Source organism: Acartia tonsa, chromosome 5, assembly GCF_053477335.1.
Source record: "Acartia tonsa isolate MP-2025a chromosome 5, ASM5347733v1, whole genome shotgun sequence".
NCBI classification, from domain to species: domain Eukaryota; kingdom Metazoa; phylum Arthropoda; class Copepoda; order Calanoida; family Acartiidae; genus Acartia; species Acartia tonsa.
In genome coordinates this window covers 26,832,552-26,852,995 of record NC_137264.1, presented here as the reverse complement: position 1 = coordinate 26,852,995, position 20,444 = coordinate 26,832,552, and the positions used below count along the sequence as shown (strand labels likewise).

Genomic DNA, 20,444 nt, shown 5'->3' with positions numbered 1-20,444 from the left:
GGTAAAAATGTGATATATACAAAAATAGCCAAAAACCTGCAAAAAGGCAGTCTGACAGTCATTGTTGTTTTCTTCAAACGACAGGAAATTTAATTTTGATATCTTTAACTAAAAAAATTCGAAAATCGGACCATAAACACTAAATATATGGGGAAAAATGTGAAAAATATAAAAATAGCCAAAAACCTGCAAAAAGGCAGTCTGACCGTCATTGTTGTTTTCTTCAAATAACGGGAAATTTAATTTTGATATCTAACTGAAAAAAATTTGAAAATCGGACCATAAACACCAAAGATATGGGGAAAATTTGGAAAATATAAAAAATAGCCTAAAACCTGCTAAAAAGCAGTCCGACCGCCATTGATGTGTTATAGTTAATTGTGGTCCTTTATGATGAGAATGTTGTCAAAAAATTTCAGCTCTCTATCTTTTTTAGGAGCCGAGAAAATCACGTTTCCCCCAATTCATTAATTACGGACGGACGGACAGACGGACAGACATTGTGAATTATAGAGTAGCTTCGCTACTAAAAAGAGGAAAACACTGACTTTGTACTTTGACTTTGTAATACCAAAAATTATGGAACTCAAAAGAAAAGGCGTCGTACTGTAGCTAATATTAAAAAACGCCATCTCCCATTAAAAATTGCAAAAAACACGGCAGGAAATAGACACCCTGTACTTTAAGTATATAAAGCAAAGTAACTGCCAAGCAAATTTCAGGAAAATGACTTTTTTACTAAGTTTCTTAGAGTTCGTTTCAAAAGATGTCCCTTCACTGCTGTATGAATTAGTTACTTAATAGGAATATTTTTATCGTATAAAAATAAGGGCACCGCCATGGCTTAGTGGTAACTCGCTGAGTTTCTGTGATGAGAGTTAGAGTTCATATCCCCAAGTGGCAAATTGCTTTTTCAGTCATAACACATTCACGCAACTTCCTATTGTTTGTGTAAGAATAGAGATTATTGAGTGGTTTAGATACCAAATACATATATATTCCAAGACAACTCTTATTCCAAGCGCCACTGCAGAGAGCGTCATTCATTAATTTGGGACACCTGCCATACTCGGCGAGGCTGAGGTAATATTGAGTAGATACCATGAAACAGCGGGTCAAGTCTTAATGTACTTGAACTGGCATTAGTAACTAATACTATACAAAAGAATCTCGTCTTACTCCATAGCAACTTAGGGCCCATAGTCAAACACTAAGAAATTATGGCTACCCACACACACATCGTAAAAAAATAACTGTGCGTATCTTGGAAGTCGTTGTGTCATATCAATCATAATTTTAAACTTAAAATTTTTACAATTTACATTCCTTAATTTCATCTGGATGTGGGACAGAAGGCAAGGGTGGAACAAAGCCAGGTGGGGGGCTGTTAATTTTCATCTGCATAAGGGGAGGAGGAAATGTCATAGGGGAGGAGGGAATAACTCCTGGCGTTGTGCCCAGAGGAGGAGGGGGCTTTTGGTATTCCGGTTTGGGAGGAGGAGGATAGGCCAACATGCTAGGGTGGTGGTTGCTTGGAGCTGCGGGGGTAAATTTCCGGTCATCTCCATGTCTTGAACTATCAAAATTATTACTTGAGGATCTTTTATGATCCGTTGATTTAGACCTAAATAAAATTAACACTTTATTTGAGTACTAGCGGCTTTGCCCCTAGCCTCTAGATTTAAAAGAAAATTTTAAAAAAATTATTTGGGGGGGGGATGAGAAGCTACCCAGTAAAGGAGAACCCGATAGGTTCAGCGGTTAGCGAGATCCTTCGCTACAAACAGACAGACAGACATCGTTCTACTTTGTATTATAGATATAAATGTTCTTAAAAAGAATATACCAAAGAAATTCCTCAAACTTTTTAAAATGTTAGGAAATTATTGAAAAATATACCTACGAGAAAGCATTGCAAATTTTTTTTAATTGGGGGAAGATGCTTTTTTTAAAGAAAAAAAATACCTTGATCTAGACCTTTTTCTAGTAGAAGAGCCTTCGTGTCTACGGGGTGACCTACTTCGTGATCGGGACCTTCTGTTAGTTTGTTTTATTGTTTAAAAATGACTAGGTAGAAATGCCCTGTAACTCTGTTTTTGTAACTTATGCTTGGTTACTTAAAGTGTCTCATCCGTCCTCACCCGTTATTTAAACTTATAAAATAAAACAAACTTTTTCCTTTTGCTAGAAGTTGGTGATTTTTTCCGGTCTTTGCGACTAGATAATGATTTATCTTTGAGTTTAACACTAGGTATAGAAGGTAACACTTTCCTATAAATAATATATTAGTTCATAAACTAAAAGATAAAAATCATGTGATGGTTAATACGTGACATAACAGAGCCTGCAAAAGTTTCGCTTCTTCAAATTAACTTCAATTAACAAAATTAGAGGTTGTATTTAATGAATCTGTTAGGGGAAGGGACAGTTTGTGATTAAGTAATAATTCAGGGGTGTATATTCAGGGATCCCCTGCTCAGGGGGGGGGTGGGGGGAAATAAAAAAATAAGTGGTTGGAGGGAAAAAAATGTAAAAATTAAGAAAACTGAAAACATTTTTTCCATCTCCCCCCCCCCCCTCCTTGGTGAAAAAACGTTTAAAAATGTGTGGTAGGAGGGATAAAATAAATAAAATATAGTGTTCTTTAAATATTTTTCCATTCCCCCCCTACTTGGTAAGAAAAAACTAGGGGGGGGGGAAGAAATATAAAAAAATTTGTAGCAGGGGAAAAAAAATAAATCTTGTGGAGAATATACACCCCTGTAATAAATTCTCTCTCTATTCTTAGTTTTTAACAATGCCTGTGAGGAAATGATATTTTATATAAGGATTATTCATAATATGTATATGAAATGAAATACCTGAAAGTAACCCCATGAGATCCATTCTGGTTTTCTCCATCAGAATCTCCACCAAAACTTGTTATAAACTCAACTTTCTCTTCCGTACCAGATTCCTAAGTTTTTTTCTTTCTTCAAATCTTAATACCTTTTAAGATAACAAATAGATAAGGAATAATCGATAAAAAAAAGAGTAGGTAAGGTAAAAGTGTAGCATAATAATACACACGTATTTAATATTGATAAAATCTGGGGATCTTCAGGGATAAGCCGAAGGTCGATAGAAATAAATGTGCGACCCAAATAATGAGAGAACAAGGATGACAACTTCAATAAAAGCGAAGCTCGGACAGGATTATAGATTTTTTTAACTTATAACATTGTACTTTGTTGTCCTAGGAATCAGTATTCCAAAAATCAGATGAATAGGATAATTAATAATTATATCATATAAAAATTGTTGTTAAAATGGTAAAAAATCCACATGTTTTACCAGGGTTGTATATTCTACATAAGATCCCCTGCACAGGGGGGGGGGGGGGATGGAGGAAATAAAAAATATGTGGTTGGAGTGAAAAAAAATGTAAAAATTAAGAAAACTGAAAACATTTTTTCCATTTCTCCCCCCTCCTTGGTAAAAAAAAACTAAAAAAATGTGTGGTAGGAGGGATAAAATAAAAAAAATATAGAGTTCTTAAAATATTTTTCTAATTTCCCCCCTACTTGGTGAAAAAAACTAGGGGGGGGGGGGGGGAATAAAAAAATTTTAGCAGGGGAAAAAAAATTAATCTTGCGCAGAATATACACCCCTGTGTTTTACACGAACTTTCTGGTAACTAACTCCAAAGTTTGAAATCGATATGACAATTATAACATGTCTATTTTAACGAAAAAAGCTAACCGTTACAGATGGAAGGACTGACGGGACGGACATACCGAAATTAATTGTAGAAAAGTCACGCTTAAAAAATACCAATTTTGGAGAATAAAGCTCTTGATTAAACATTAGAACACTCAACTTAATAAAGCACCCAATCAAAATCTACCTAATCAAAGTATCCAAAGTTTCTTGGCCAACAAATTAGAAAAAGGAACAATAAGTGTAATTAACAATCCACTGATCCCTCCCTAGATATTCTTGCACTGTAATTTGTAGCTTTTTAAGGTCTTAACATTAGTCTCCTATTTGATAAAAAAAAAAAACAAGTTACCTCAGATTCAGATTCCGAATGATATTCTCTTTTCTTTATTTCATCCTCCTTAGCTCTATAACAGGGTGGCGAAATTTGTCTACCCTCAAGCATTTTCTCCTAATATACATTTATTTAATATTATACACTGACATTAAGTATTAAGAAAACAGTATGAAAGACCTTATACGTGTACAAACTTCCCTTCCCCTTATTTCAATGTGTCAGTAGCCTTTGTAATTACCTTAAGCAGTTTTCTTTCTCTTCTTGACTTTTTTCCAGTCATAGATGATTTAGCAGCTAATGCCTCCTTCTGAATACGTAACTCTTCTGCTTCTTCTATATCCTAGTAAAATAAGTAGAATGAATTTGTAGAATGCATATAAATGCTAACCTATTTTTTGGGACAAATATTTAAACATACATATAATACTGTCCAATTTATATAAATTGTATATATTAATAGTCAGGTATAGTTAATGTTATAACCAACAACTGCATTCATTCGAAAAGAAATATTTCGTTATTTCAGCTGTTTTTTCGGGGGCAAACTGAGTATTTTCTCAGCCTACTCATGCAGATGAAAATATGAAATGATTTTTATTAAATTATTTCAGTTGTAGGTTATAGCTGATATGAAATAGAAAGAGAGGTCAGCAAATACAAAAAATTGTCAACTAGCTCGATTTTTTAAAGAGTTATTTAAATATAAAAACAGAATTATTGTCTGTCTGGCCTGTTCTAAAATTAATGTATCTGTTGTAGTAAAATTTGTTAAATCATTTACTAAATATTGAAAAGTTAAAATAATAAATTACAAAACGAACCAATTAATACGGTTATTAATTTCCAATATATATTATTACCTTAGCCAACATCTTGATAAAATCAGTGTTACCAAGATTATAAAGTATTCCAGTATGATTAAGTTGATCTTGATCCTCAGTTCCAAGAGATGTCATGTCCACATTCAGATCAAAGTCCATGTCTACTTACCAATATTTATCAATTTATTGTTAGTTTTTAAAATTTGAATAATAAAAGGAAAACTGTGACCATGGCATGGCCTAATATTAAACTAGAATTCAAAGTAAATTTTTAAAGTCAAGATATCTTAAATTGTCCGAGCTGAGGGAAAGTATCTGACTAATCGTTTTATTTTAAAAACACCTACTGCGAACCCAACTGTAACTAATAACTAGTTTAATTACAAATATTTTTTTCGAATTGTTGATTTAACTTAAACCTACTTACTGTTAATTTTATTAGAATTCATTCTGCTGTTACATCCTAATAGCATTAAAGGTTGATGGTATGAATTAACTAAGTAGAAGTGAAAATATAAAATGTTAAATTTCCTGAATCAGAATCTGAGTCTATATCTTCTTCCTCCTCAAGTTGTTGATCCTTGACTCCAACATCACCACCACTATCCCCGGTAGCATCATACACAAAACCTATAAATATAAGTTTTTTCGTATGGATGAGAGCCGGTTCCTATCCACCGGATTCGAATAAATACGAGAAAGATTTTTCTAGTACTTTTAATTTTAACAAGTATTTACTTTAAATGGCCAATTTACGTAAAATTTGATTTTGTCATACATACCTACACACACAGCCACAATAACATGTAAAGAATACATTAATAATTTAATAATGTCAAAATATTAACCCAATCCAAATATTGACCCAATCTTTTGTATTTAGGTATGAGAGAGGCAACAGTGAGCTGAGAGGACTTCTTGGTAGTAAAGATACTCTACAATTCTCTTGAATGAAGGAACGTTAGTATATATTTTAGTATTGCCTCTTAAATTATAAAATTAACTTATCGACATTAATGTTAAATTATTAAGGGAGCCAAAAGATCACTGTTCCTAATTTAAGCTAAAAGTATTTGTTAGTTTCTGAATTCTTATTCTAAGTTTCATAGATAAGACTTTGTAGCATATTTAATAAAAACATTTGTATCTATTAGTTTTATAATTTAAGAGGCAAGCCTAAATTTTTTAGGTACTATCGATCATTCATTTAAGAGAATTGTAGAGTATCTGTACTAACAAGAAATCCTCTCAGCTCACTATTGCCTCTCTTGTATCTAAATACATTTTTCAAACAAAATGTTGCTTTCTAAAAATAAGTTTTTTTTTGTTGTTGTAAATTCTAATGTTTTAATGCTGTGTGTTCAGACATCTTAAGAAAAAATAAGAAGTTTCTTAAGAAAAAGTAGTAATTTAGGGCCTTTTTGGAGGCGAAGACAGCATTTTTTTTTCAAGGTGGGCTTTTGCTTTGGATTTTTGTGAATTTTTGTTGGTGGTTAAAACCGGAAAGAAACCATGGGGTTTAATCTGCCCTGGACTTTTCCTGCCAACCCGGTATTTATCAGACATACAATGCACTTACTCACTATCGCGTAGACTCGCATTTAATTTCAGATAGTAAGAATGACTATTTTTGGTTTATTTGCCAGCATTGTATCGAATCTTAGTAAATACGTCAAATGCAAAACTAAGCACTACATACAAACAGTATGGGAATCTAAGCTTTATAGGCACGTTTTTATATTATAAAAATCAACATCTACTTACCAATTTGAACTTTATTGGTAGCTGATTTTTTCTTGTCTTCTTTTGCTTTTTGATTCTGATACGTTGTGCTTCCATACCTTTACAAAGAAATTTCATTTTTTTTCTCTACTTCTTCAATCTTTATTTAGGCCAAGCTGTATTTCTATACTTGTTTCTCAAATTGGATCATCACCGCCCTACATCCCTTTTCTGATGATTATTACCATTCCGTAGGTAAAAAGATGTTCTTACAGCTCATATAAGTTCTAGCCAGTGCACGTGTTTAGGATAAAAATTAAAGGTGTTCTTAAAAGCTTAAGAAAGAATATATTTCTGGAAACTAAGTTTAAAATTCAAAAAAAAAACTTACTTCTCCTCCAAATCTATCATTCTGAGAAACTTTTCTTCTGGAATACCAAGAAAATCATTCTGTACCAAAATTCTGTACCGTTCATAGTTTAACTTTCTTTCGTCCTGAAGGTACATAAATATTTAAAACAAGAAAATAACCTGACATATTGATTTCTGTTATTACTTTTATTAAAAACACAAATGTTGACCCATGAAACTAACTTTGCACTACCTTAAATATTTGAAATATGCAATGTATTTAATTAGACTTTTTCTTACAAATTATACAATAATCTAATATGATTCAAATTGAATGCATTCATCAAAATTTCTTCAACTAAATGTAATAAAAAAATAAGAAAATTTAGTCCAACCTTGTCAGAAGTTTCAACACTAGGTTTACTAGGCTTATACTCAGGGATAAAGTCAAGATTACCTCGGGCATCAAATCTAAAAAAAAATATGTCAGAATTATAACCATTAATTCTGAATTGTTTTTTCTTTTCAAGAATCTGGGTCTCCTGAATGTGAATCTTTATATTTATCTTTGAGCTTATCTATCTCTTTTTCAAACTCATCATACTTTGTTTTACTTCTGCTTCTAGCTTTGATGGTATCTAGCTTCAACTTGTTTATCTGCAGTGTTAACTGGTGTTCTTTGTCTTCTTTCCTCTTCTTGTCTCTATCATCTAAACGTTCTTTACCAGTCTTCATTCTATTTTCTCCTCCTTTTTTGTTTGCTATTCTCCCCCTTTTCATCATCAAAATCTTTACCATACTTGGCTTTGCTTTCTTCCGCCAGTTTTCTTGCTACAGCTCGAGCTTTCTCTATCTTCTTCTCCTGTTCAGTCCTATTGTCACCAACAGGTTTGACTGGCAACCTAGGTCCCTTGATCCTCATGAACTCCAGCATCACTTGATTGTTTTTGTACCCTCCTGTGAAACAGAGCAGCGCCGGCGACCCTTCACCCCCAATGGCTCTAACTAGCAATCCTTGTTGCTCCTTAAATCCCCCTTCATGTATGATTTTCAACAGGTAGTTCTTGTATCTTGTCAGACCTTCAAAGTTCAGTGAAGCCCCGATCCCAGCATTGTTCATTCTTTCCACCCAGATGTTATATCTGATGTAGCACACACGCCCCTTAGTGAAAGAGAAAAGTAGACTTTTATGAACATTATTTGGCGGCATCCCCATGTCTAAATTCAATAGCCGCAAGTGCTGATTCATCATTGACACTTTTTCCCAAGACTTTTCTTCCTCTGGAACATGATAGAATGTGGCTTGGAATATCTTATGAATTTTTGACTTCCTATCAGCCTGCGAGATCTTTACTAGATGTTTCTCAATCGTTGCACTGTTGTGCGTTACAATAAACTGCCCACTATTCTAAAGTGTGGAGGACAAAGAATGCCAAACAGAGACTCTGGAGGTTGAGGTTGCAATAAGAGAGGGAATTCAACAAATCACAGGCAATTTGAGCAATTTAACACGGCGGAGCAAGGAGTTATGACTAATCAAGATCAGTCTAATGGCCAGGATGATGTTGCTGTGCAAAAGGTTAATGACGCTGATATTCAAATGGAGACTGATGAGGTTAAACCAAACATAGTGATTATGGCTCCTTTTTTTATGCCACCAACGGCAGAGATGGGAAAAAAACAGGTTTTTTTTAAAAAGATCAAACCAGTGTGGTTTATTTGGTTTAAACCGGTTTTTATTAATAAAAACCAGGTTTTTTTGTTTTTTAAATATTTTTTTTGTTTTTTTTAATAATATCCAAATTAAAGTATTCTAATTTAGTATAAAGTTAATTATTTGTATATTTTAGGTTGTGTTGAAGCACAGTGGGATCTTTTGCCAAAAAACGGGACATTTAGAGTAGACAAAAGTAAACTTCAATAAATAAGCTTGTATTTGAAGAAATGATGTAATTTCTTTTGCTTAAACTCGGAAATAACTAAAATTTTGCCTCTGTTAACTTCTAATGTGCATTTGGTAAGTAAATCTTGCTGTTTTGGAGGAGCGAAGCTACCCTAATTTTGAAAAAATCTATAAAACTTCATAACTTTAGTTAGGATAGGAATATTTTAACAAAATCAACGTCTATGTAAATATTTCTTCAATGCAAACAATGTTTGTGAACAAGAATATAGCGTCAGGTGCACCCATTTCGAGTCCTGGCATTTTTAGGTAGGTCCAGTATAAGTAAAAAAGGACACTTATAAGGCATGTTTTCAAATATTTTTTTTACAGATATAAACAACAATAACATAATTTTCAAAACACTTTTGATTTTGAGTTAATACCTTTATTCTAGGTCTAGCTATCTTCATTTAAAGTTTGTATAAGAATATAAGCATAATTACTTAAATTATATTCTCTCTCAAACGTATATTTCTCTCTCTCTCTCTGATGCGTATATAATGTTTTTGCAATACTATAATTAATCTCCAAATTTGAATTTCTGCTGGACCAAAACCAGTTAGAACTACAAATTTTTTTAGAACTAATGAAATTTAGCAAATTTAATTGCTAAAATAAAAGTATTTTTAAGTCATCTTTATTTAAAGACTCCTTTATCCCTTAAATGTCCATTAAAACCGCGAAAACGGCAAAAATCGTTAAAAATCACGCCAATGCACACTGGTCCGAAAACGGAGATTTGGGTCAACAATTCGTTTTTAGCCGTATTTTGGCCAATTTTGATGCCCAATACGGCAAAATGGGGGTTTTAGGGGCCAGGGAGTCCATTTATGAGAAAAAAAATATATGACCTCAAAGATCAAAGACCGTTAAAATGACCTTTAAAGTCTGATTTTTGCCGTTCTCGAGGTTTTATTGGACATTTAGGGCGGGAAGGAGTTGTCAAATCAAGAAGACTCTGAAATACTTTTTTGTAGACAATTGCATTGGCTAAATATCATGTATGTAAAAATTTTTGTAAGTACAACCAGTTTATCACTAGCTGCAAATTTCAAAGGGGGGGGGGCGAAAGTGACACTTTTTAAAACCAAATCTAAGAGTCAACAAAGGAACTCAACTAAAAAAAGGGTTACAGGTCTGAGATTTTGCATGGCAGTTGCTTTATAGGGGTACAATATGGAACTGTGAAGAAACGGCGGCGCAACCGCCGAAAACCGCCGTTTCCCGCCGTAATTTTTGTTGCCCTTTCTCGGCGGTTTTCGGCGGTTGCGCCGCCGTTTCTTCACAGTTCCATATTGTACCCCTATAAAGCAACTGCCATGCAAAATATCAGACCTGTAACTCTTTTTTTAGTTGAGTTCCTTTGACTTTTAGTTTTGGTTTCAAAAAGTGTCACTTTCGCCCCCCCCCCCTTTGCGCGTTTTTAATTTTTAATATCTTGATTATTTTATCTAAATTTTCTTGATTTAATCCATTTAGAAAATATTATACTTTAAATCATTGTTATTTCATCTTACTAAAGGCTAATAAAATTAGAGCATATTTTATAAGGATGCATTTGTTTGGGTGTTTGAATGTGTGTGTTTGTCTCTCCTCACTCTACGCTACGACATAAACAAGGCGCGGATGCATACAGACACAAACACACACACACACACGAAGACTTATAAAGAGTAGGCTGAAAGAATAATATCAATTATATGAATATAAAACAATAAAATTGACATTTAGAAATTTATTTTAACTAATCTACATGAAATATAACAGATTTTTATACTATTTAGCTATTTCGTATGTTTTCATTGTTTCTCAGATATTACTCCGCAAAAATAGATCCTTCCCCCCTTTACGCATTCGGAATAATTTTAAATTACATCATCGATGAAATTTAATCGATCTAATAGTTTTTAAGATATTGCACAAAACGAACAAAATTGGATGCCATATATATCGTGAAATATGAAGTCAATTACAATATCAACAAATTCTCTTTAATAAACATGCGCGAGACTCAGAGAATACTCCATAAGAAAATTTTGCCAAACTTACCCTTATCTTAAAAACTGAGAAAAAAAACACATTTTTGCATTTTGTACCATTTTTTGTGTTATAAATAATTTTTGAACATATCTAGGACTTATTTTAGTTGGACAATTTCCAACATGCGGATATTTGATTTTATCAGATTTAAGCAAGTATAGCCAATTTAACAATGTCAATAATACGTTCTTAGATTTTAGAGTTCTGCAGCTTTGGCCCTAAATTATTTCAAAAAACATATTATCAACATGGGTTGATATTTAAAATATAGGTGGCCCAGGATGTATTTGAAGGCTGGCAGGTCAACTTTTGTCTAAATTGATAGGTAGGAAAAATTGAATTGTTGACTCCTTCAGACCAGTGTGCAATGGCGGCAAATAACGGCGAAACGGTTCACCAGAGGCAAATGATGCATAAGACAAGAAAGATCCGCCTTAATAAGTTTGAAAATATTGCAGAGATGACTTTGGGCTCTAAAATGACTCCTTCCCCCTCTAACGGGGGAAAATTTGAAATTAACAAGAACGAAATTGTTCAAACCATGCAATGTAAAATGCTCAATTACTCAAAAACGGACAAGAGGCCCCAGGTTGTGAAAACTGTTTTATACACAATACATGTTGTATATTAATATTATTATTGCAAAACCCGGGGCCTCCTGTCCGTTTTTGGGTAAAATGGAGAAAACTGATTTTTTGGGGTTAAAAATCTTAATATTTATGGTGAAATTTTCTCACAAAATGTCAATTTACACCACCAAAAAAATATTTTTTAAAATATTTTCTTTAATTAGACATTGGTACAGGTATCTGAAAAGTACCTCAATAAAGGGGGGAGGCGGATGTGCCACTTTTTGAAACCAAAACTAAAAGTCAAAGGAACTCAACTAAAAAAAGAGTTACAGGTCTGAGATTTTGCATGGCAGTTGCTTTATAGGGTTACAATATGGAACAGTGAAGAAACGGCGGCGCAACCGACAAAAACCGCCGAGAAATTGCAAAAAAAAAAATTCGGCGGGAAACGGCGGTTTTCGGCGGTTGCGCCGCCGTTTCTTCACAGTTCCATATTGTACCCCTATAAAGCAACTGTCATGCAAAATCTCAGACCTGTAACTCTTTTTTTAGTTGAGTTCCTTTGTTGACTTTTAGTTTTGGTTTCAAAAAGTGGCACATCCGCCTCCCCCCTTTTTTTCTTTCATAAGATGAACATAGTATTTTTTGTTGCCTTGAAAAAAAGTGTAAAAAAATCTGGAAAATCATCAAAACTGAAAAGAAATTTTTCACTAACTTTTTAAAAAATGGCATAAACCCGCCAAAAATTAATATTTTAAAAAAATTTCTTTTCTAGCTGTCTACTTACAGCCATTATAAGGTCCTAGGATAGATAAAAGTCGATTTTAGATTTTTTGGACGTCCCGATTTTTTTCAAAAGATCCCACTGTGTGAAGTACCAGAAAGTCATCTTGTAAGTTTTCTTCACTAAATCATTATATGTAAGTATTATAATAACATTTCAGTATGATTAACAATGGCTCCAGGCTCTGAAGGTCGGAAAAAAGATCCAGATTGGATCTACACTAACAAAGACGCAGAAGATCCCAGATATCATGTTAGATGTGCCCTTTGTTCAGCACGAATTGGCAAGCAGATTGCTAGAGTAAAAAAACATTTATCAAAATGTTAGGTAACTAAATAATAAATAGTAACTTATTGTTATGTAATTTTTCTATCTATTTACTCTACTAATATCTATATCATATCCTATCAGTCCTTCCTATTATATAAAATAGTAAGCTTTTTTTGTCTGTAGCGAAGGATCTCGTTAACCGCTGAACTGATATGGTTCTCCTTCAGAGTGAAGCTTCTTATAGGTCCCACGGTGGTTTTAGGCTGTTTAATTTTTATAAAAAAGTCGTTGTAAGGTTTAAGTTATTTATCTGCACTTTCATGTCCCTTCTAATATCCCTAAATACTAGGGACGCAGCTGCTAACAATAGTTAAAGTATCAATTATAAGTGCAGTACCTGGATAAACATTATGGCTAACAATATATTTCAATAAAGTAATTCATTTCTGATAAATATAAAAATAGGTTAAGATTGCTCAAGATAAAGAAAAAGAAGAGAAGAATGCAGAGCTTGATGCTGAAGTTGCTCAGCTTGAACTTGCAAATGGACCTTTTGTTCATATACAATCCTGATCATCTGCCAGCAGCTCAGCATCTTCACCAACTTCAGTGGAATCTTGTTCTACTTCAATGCCATTGTCTGTGTCAAAGAAAAGACAAAGTGATGATATGTAAGTATTAAACTTTCTTTTATTATTTTTTTATTGATTTGTAAAAGAAATATTTTCTTAATCATAGATTGATTATAAAAACTAACTATCTAACTCTGTAAACTTATTTCTATCTATCTACATGTTTAAGGATGTGAGAATTTATAAGTCAGACTGGCGAAAGAAAAAAGGAAGAATTGAATCAATCAGTTGCATTGGCCTTTTATGGCAATAATATTCCATTTACTGTAGCTGAAACTACAAGTTTTAAAGTTAAAGACATGATTCGCAAATTCCGTCCAAGTTACACTCCACCAACTCATAAAAACCTTAGTGGTTACCTTCTTGATGATGCCTATGAAAGACTTAAAGACAAAATGGTAGATCTACTTTCTAATAAAGAAGTACTTGTAATAAGCCAGGATGGTTGGACAAACACAAGTCAGGATCCAATTATAGCTCATTCTCTACATGATGGACGTAAGAGCTACCTACTTAATATAGAGGATTGTGGCAGCTCTGAGAAATCAGGTGAATACTGTTTTGATAAGGCCAAAGAACAGATAATAAACGTTCAAGATAAATATGGCAAACCTGTATTTGGATGTGTTACAGATAACGAGGCAAAGATGAAGAAAATGAAAGAACTTCTAGAGATTGATTTTCCTGCAATCTTAACCTGGGGATGTGCTGCACACCATGTGAACCTGATCATCACTAATAATTTAAGGAGTCAAATTGTTCATGTTAACAAGTTCTTCAGAAACCACCAACAAATACATGGTCAACTCATGGAGATGGGTGGTGTTCAGCCAAAGCTTTCCATGGAAGTTAGAAGGAATTCCTTTCAAGAACTGTATTCATCATTTGTAACCAATATTCCAAAATATAGAGCTATTCGTACTGCAAATTATGGCAATAATCTCATTGATTCAGTAACTGCTTCAAAAATTGATAATATTGGCCTAGAGATTGAAGCAAGGCATGAACTTGAAATCCTCACAAAGCTGAGTGTTTCTTTGGATAAACTACAATCTGATACATGCGGGTAATTCTATTTTAATATCTATAATCTAATCCTTACTTGACTTAAGTCTATAAAAACATGATATGCTAACTTTATTTATATTGATTATGTTATATAAGATTTTTGCAGGTAATATAGTAAAGATATTTATTTGATCAAAGTTAATATTTCATGAACTATAAAGTTTTATACAAAAATGTTATATGTTTTTAGCTTGTCAGAGGCAACTCACATTTTCTATGAACTTGTAAATGACGTTCATCTGATCCAGCATCAACATGTGATAGAGGATAGGATGAAGAAAGCACTTGAGCCCTTTCACTACCTTGCATACCTCACTGACCACAGGTACACAGAGAGTAGCATGAGAAATGTTAGTCTCAAATATGAAAAGAGTGCTGAGGCTTGGCTAAATGAACGGAATCCTGATTTTAATCACTCACTCATGCTCTACAATACAAAAGATCCTAGATACTTTCCAGCCTATCTGTTCAGTGATTCCAGTAAGAAGATAGCTCCTGGAGTTTGGTGGCAAAGTATTCAGGTAAATTTATGAATATATGTAATGTGCTTGTTTCATATAAAATACTCCTTATATACTTCATAACAATAATATGAGCTTAATTTCCACCTACTTGCCCTTTCTTTAACTTACATAAAATACATATTTTGAAAATATATTTTAGAGAAAGGCTCGTGGCGATGGAGATTTATCTCTAGAGTTTACCAAACTCATGACAGGACTTCACACCAGCCCAACTAGCAGTGCATCTATTGAGCAGTGTTTTAGCACCGTGGGCTTCATCTGGTCGAAAACCAGGAACAAATTAGGGGTGGAGAAGGCCAAGAAGCTCAGTGCAATCTTCAGAGCAACAAGAGAAAAAGACTAAAGTTTATCAACTTGATATGATGTTACACTAACCTGGTGAAACAAGACTTATATTGTTATTTTTTTAACTTTTGTAGATAGGTACTTTGATTTGATTGTTTTTTAAAATTATCTGACCTAAACTAAAGTCTAAACTAAAGCCAGTGAGAAACATTTACATGTATATTTTTTTTCAGACAGCTTGAGCTTAAAATGTGTATGCCTCTATTTCACTATGTCTTCTGTTGTATGCTATTAGATATAGTCGCCAAAGTACAAGATTTAAACTATTAAAAAAATTTTGAATCGGGTATTTATGTTTTTGACTGTATTTTTTACATTATAAAAAGATATAACTGGAAAGATAGGCCTTTGTATAAATATTTTTATAAAAAAAAACATTTAAACCGTCCCACCTTGGTTTTTTTAGCTTTTTTAGTAGCGAAGCTACTCTATAATTCACTTTGTCCGTCCGTCCGTCAGTCCGTCCGTCAGTCCGTCCGTCAGTCCGTAACGCTATGGGGGAAATGGGATTTACTCAGCGCCTATAAAAGATAGAAAGCTGAAATTTTTTGACAACATTCCCATCATTCAGGAGCACAATTAACTATAAAACATCAATGGCGGTCGGACAGCTTTTTAGCAGGTTTTAGGCTATTTTTTTATTTTTCACATTTTTCCTCATATCTTTGGTGTTTATGGTCCGATTTTCAAAAATTTTTCAGTTAGATATATCAGAATTAAATTTTCCGTCGTTTAGAGACCCAACAATGACGGTCAGACTGCCTTTTTGCAGGTTTTTGGCTATTTTTATATTTTTTACATTTTCCCCCATATCTTTGGTGTTTATGGTCCGATTTTCAAACTTTTTTCATTTAAAGATATCAAAATTAAATTTTCCGTCGTTTGAAAAAAACAACATTGACCGTCAGTCCCATCCACGAAATTTTGTGCTTCGCTACTTATGGATGTTGTCATCCTTGTTTTTGGTTTAAACCACTTAATTAAAACCACGTGGTTTTTATTTTGCCATCCCTGACCAACGGTATTGGATACAAGAGAAGTGGGGATATCTTGGAGAGGTCTGCCTTATGGTAGTTAGAATCAGTTGAGAACAAAATCCCAGCCGTTCCTTCTTGCCAGATATTGCCATTTTAAGATTTTAAGTAAAATTACACTAAATATCCTTATACAAACTTCACTCTTTTTTCAATATTTTAGTGTAATTGTAATGGAACAGCCCAAAACAGAGTAGCTTTGCTCCTCTGGCAAATCTGACAGCCTGGAGTTCCTTACAGGAAGTGCCATATTGTGTTAACACAAGTGGGGATTCGAACCCATTCCCAAAACTATGTGGTATAGCTGTATATTACACCTTGACAACAGTAATTTGTATATTGGGCTCGGGCTATGAATGCCTATCTGGATACCCTCTAGCTGTTGTTTGTGATCAAAGCTGGATCTTTAAATAAACTAGTGCAGCCGATGCCACTGCCACTGCTACAGCCACAGTTACAGTTGCTATCACTGCCTGTTCTGCCAATAAAACATGGATTTTATGACAGTGCAATGCCATCTATCTTAGAAATATGGATCCTAAAAATCTTAAATCTCAACATTTCATATATATTTCATTTAATCATTATTTATAAAAATCTGAATTTCAAGATGTATGATGGTTTGTAATAAAAAATTATAATTAATTATTAAAGTGGCTGTCTTTGTGGCTCCATGGCAATGTTAAATGACTGTAGCCACTTTTAGCATGGCCAGCCATGTTCATGGCTACATGTAGCCCCAGCTATGTATAGCCATTTTGATTTAAAGATCACTATTATGTGAGTGGCTGTACATCTGGCAGCGGCAAAGGCTACACTAAACATTAACAATTTTATAGATCCAGCTTAGCATGATCAGATCCTTGTTGGACTTGTAACTGGGGTTCCCCACAGTCAGGCCCCAGCGCTAGAAGTTTAGGACAGGTCTTAACCACCATCTCTGTCCTCTGGGGCAGTTTAATGTGAAACCTAGGGTTGGGCCGGATATCCGGTGTGGCCGGATATCCGGCCATTTTCAATATCCGGCGGGATACCGGATATTGAAACTATCCGGCAATATAATCTTTTATATTTTACAACAAAAATCTGTTTTTTTTTTAATCTTCAATGGCTTTAATTTTCTTATTATGGAAGCTAGAAGAACAATTTTTTCTGAATATGTTTATGTAAATTTTATATTAGAATTCTCAAAACATAAATTTTGCCGATGGTAGCAGTACTTGGCAGCTGCCAGCCGCAAACCGACGGTTGGCAGGTAAACGGCAACAGATTTTATGAAATTGTAATATGTCATGAAGATATATAAAAATGCCTAAATTTAAAAGGGGGGAGGCGGATGTGCCACTTTTTGAAACCCAAACTAAAAGTCAAAGGAACTCAACTAAAAAAAGAGTTACAGGTCTGAGATTTTGCATGGCAGTTGCTTTATAGGGTTACAATATGGAACAGTGAAGAAACGGCGGTGCAACCGCCGAAAACCGCCGAGAAATTGCAAAAAAAAAAATTCGGCGGGAAACGGCGGTTTTCGGCGGTTGCGCCGCCGTTTCTTCACAGTTCCATATTGTACCCCTATAAAGCAACTGCCATGCAAAATCTCAGACCTGTAACTCTTTTTTTAGTCGAGTTCCTTTGTTGTCTTTTAGTTTTGGTTTCAAAAAGTGGCACATCCGCTTCCCCCTTTGAAATCTTTAAGTAAAAATTTGCGGTCACAGGAACCATTTAAAGATATCTGGAGACCTGGAGGTTCAGGACTTGCAGGATTATACCTGGAACCTGAAATCGACTTAAACACCTATATTACATATGAGGATGTACGACTATAGGATATTTTAGTATTAGATAACATGAAATGCTTTGTTTAAGTAAAAAAATATTTTTACTTTTTACCTAAATGACCTTACCAGATTTGCTGGTATCCTGTGCCCGCCAGGAAGGAGGTATTAAAAAAATTTCAACTCGCAGTTATGTGTCATACCCATATTTCGAAAGTCACTCAGTTATAGCCCTCTACCTTTTATACAGAGAAAATGGGATAGAAAAAAATCAGAGGGGGAAGGGGAGGCATTCAACGCCACCTCCCCGCCAATCCTCCAACCGTTAGAGATTGATATTACAGATTGAGAGTAGTAATAAATAATTAGATTTATTTACTAAGCTTTTTTTGTCTGTAGCAGAGGATCTTGCTAACTGCTGAACTGATATGGTTCTCCTTTAGAGTGAAGCTTCTTATAAGTCCCAGGGTGGTTTTAGGCTGTTTAATTTTTATAAAAAAGTCGTTGTAATGTTATAAGTTATTTTTCTGCACTTTCATGTCCCTTCTAATATATATCCCTAGATACTAGGGACGCAGACGCTAGTATAATATAAAACACCAGTTTATGAAGAATTTTTTTTTGCGGGTATAGTCCCTTTCATGGCAACGCCCCTTAAGGAGCAATTATTCGTATTTTCACAGTAGCGTATCTCCTATTTCTAGCCCCACGCGGGGGACTCTAACCTTGCGGGGCCAATTGCCTTACCCTGTGGGGAAATCACCTTACCAAATATAATCTAACCTAACCTAAAATAACCTATTAAAAGCAATTCAAAAAATAAAACGAATCACCCCTAAAGGTGCATTGCCACGAAAGGGACTATATCCTTTTTTGATACTTTAATATGTAGTAATTTGGCCGGTTATCCGGCCGGATATCCGGTAATTTGGCCGGATAACCGGATATTTGCCGGATATCCGGCATTTGAAATTGGCCGGATATCCGGTATCCGGCCAAAAAAATATCCAGCCCAACCCTAGTGAAACCTCACCCCTATCCAGTTTGCGCCTCCTGAAGGCACCTTAAACACCATGGAGGTGTACAACTAAGAATAGCCACTGTCCAGTTCACCTTCCAGGGGGCCTTGGCCCCTACCTTTATGGTAATGGCCAGCAACTTCATGCTACCCATATCCTGGTCACCGGTCAGCTATGAACAGGTGCTACACAATCTCCTTGACCTCAGGGAATTCAATAAAGACAAAAACTGTGGCTGGCAGTGACCCCACGAGACTGCCTTGGCCAAACAGTTGATTGTACAGCTAGAGCACTTCTTGCCTTCAGCCGCTGGTGGTGGGAGGGGCCCTGGGCCTTACCCAGGCTTGGCAGGGCTGGGGTCACGTACTTAATGGCTACTCTCCCAATTGATCCATACCATCAGCTCAGGTCTGTTGAACAGTATCCTATCCCCGACTCCCTCAGAAAGAACCCTCCAAGGTTCAGGGCATGGATCAAGATGAACACTACCATGATCTTCTGGAGGGTCAAGATCAGGGTAGAACTAACTTGCATCTTGAAAAAGGTATGCAGCCCACCACCTGCAGCTCTCCTTTTGTGGCAGCTGTGCTAATCTGGAATTGGCAGGGGAGCCCAGGGCACAGGCCAGGGTGTGTGAAATCACCCTGAGATTGGAACTTGTTGCAATTTCCGGTTGGACAGCCGCACCCGCAAGTGGCAGTGTTAAACAACAAACATGTGGTGCAGACCTTTAAAGTGCTCCAATGGGGCCCAGGGGTGAAAGGTCCGGTTTCTGGTTAGGATATGCCTTGCCTTGGCTGGCCATCCATTAATCACTGGTGAAAATACTGACCTCATGCTATAATATAAAGCTATTCCATGTTTGTGAGTTTTGGGAATGGGTTCGAATCCCTACTTGTGTTAATACATAAAGGCACTCTCTGTTAGGAACTTTAGGCAGTCAGATTGGCCAGAGGAGCAAAGCTATTCTGTTTTGGGACTGTTCCACTAAAATTACACTAAAAATTTCAAGAAGATTAAAGTTTGTAATAGGATATTTAGTGTAATCTTACTTAAAATCTTAAAATGGCAATATCTGGCAAGAAGGAATGGCTGGGATTTTGTTCTCAACTGATTCTAACTACCATTAGATCCTATTTGAACGCCCAATTGTCCGAATGGTTGGGAAATTTTTTTAATCTAAAGTTCGGTTAAGAAGGGGTGTGCATTGTACCCATATAGTTCACCTTTCCATTGTAGCTTCTAAGAGGCCCTGGAAAGTTTTTTATTTGAGTGGGGATAGGGTACCACCACCCTCACAAGAGAAATTTTCTCCAAAAAACATGACCCATACAACAGAAAAAATATACCTTTTCTTTTAAATGCTATAATTGGATGTGAGAGTATCCACTTCCACCCTCAGGATTATGTAGGAATCAATTTTTTGAAACATATTTTTGCTTTAAATCATGTGAAAAGATACAAAAAAAGACATTTTTAGATTTCTAGTACCAGCAACTAGCGGCTAGA

General features: G+C 34.9%; 1 protein-coding gene across 9 annotated transcripts in view; it reads right to left on the bottom strand.

The window, feature by feature from the left end:
• The window catches only part of LOC145319155 (uncharacterized), a 52,108-nt gene that overhangs the window by 26,839 nt on the left and 4,825 nt on the right, over positions 1 to 20,444 (bottom strand). For 7 of the 9 annotated variants that reach the window (XM_080161037.1, XM_080161043.1, XM_080161040.1 and 4 more), the window contains exons 4-14: positions 7,326 to 7,401; positions 6,971 to 7,074; positions 6,622 to 6,698; positions 5,391 to 5,487; positions 4,897 to 5,020; positions 4,275 to 4,376; positions 4,052 to 4,150; positions 2,862 to 2,956; positions 2,181 to 2,271; positions 1,966 to 2,039; positions 1,329 to 1,624 (exon numbers count right to left, since the gene is read on the bottom strand). In XM_080161037.1, the coding sequence (XP_080017163.1) occupies positions 1,329 to 1,624; positions 1,966 to 2,039; positions 2,181 to 2,271; positions 2,862 to 2,956; positions 4,052 to 4,150; positions 4,275 to 4,376; positions 4,897 to 5,020; positions 5,391 to 5,487; positions 6,622 to 6,698; positions 6,971 to 7,074; positions 7,326 to 7,401 (1,235 nt within the window). The remainder of the gene's footprint in view (positions 1 to 1,328; positions 1,625 to 1,965; positions 2,040 to 2,180; positions 2,272 to 2,861; positions 2,957 to 4,051; positions 4,151 to 4,274; positions 4,377 to 4,896; positions 5,021 to 5,390; positions 5,488 to 6,621; positions 6,699 to 6,970; positions 7,075 to 7,325; positions 7,402 to 20,444) is intronic. The other 2 variants (XM_080161044.1, XM_080161045.1) reach the window with 2 other exon arrangements.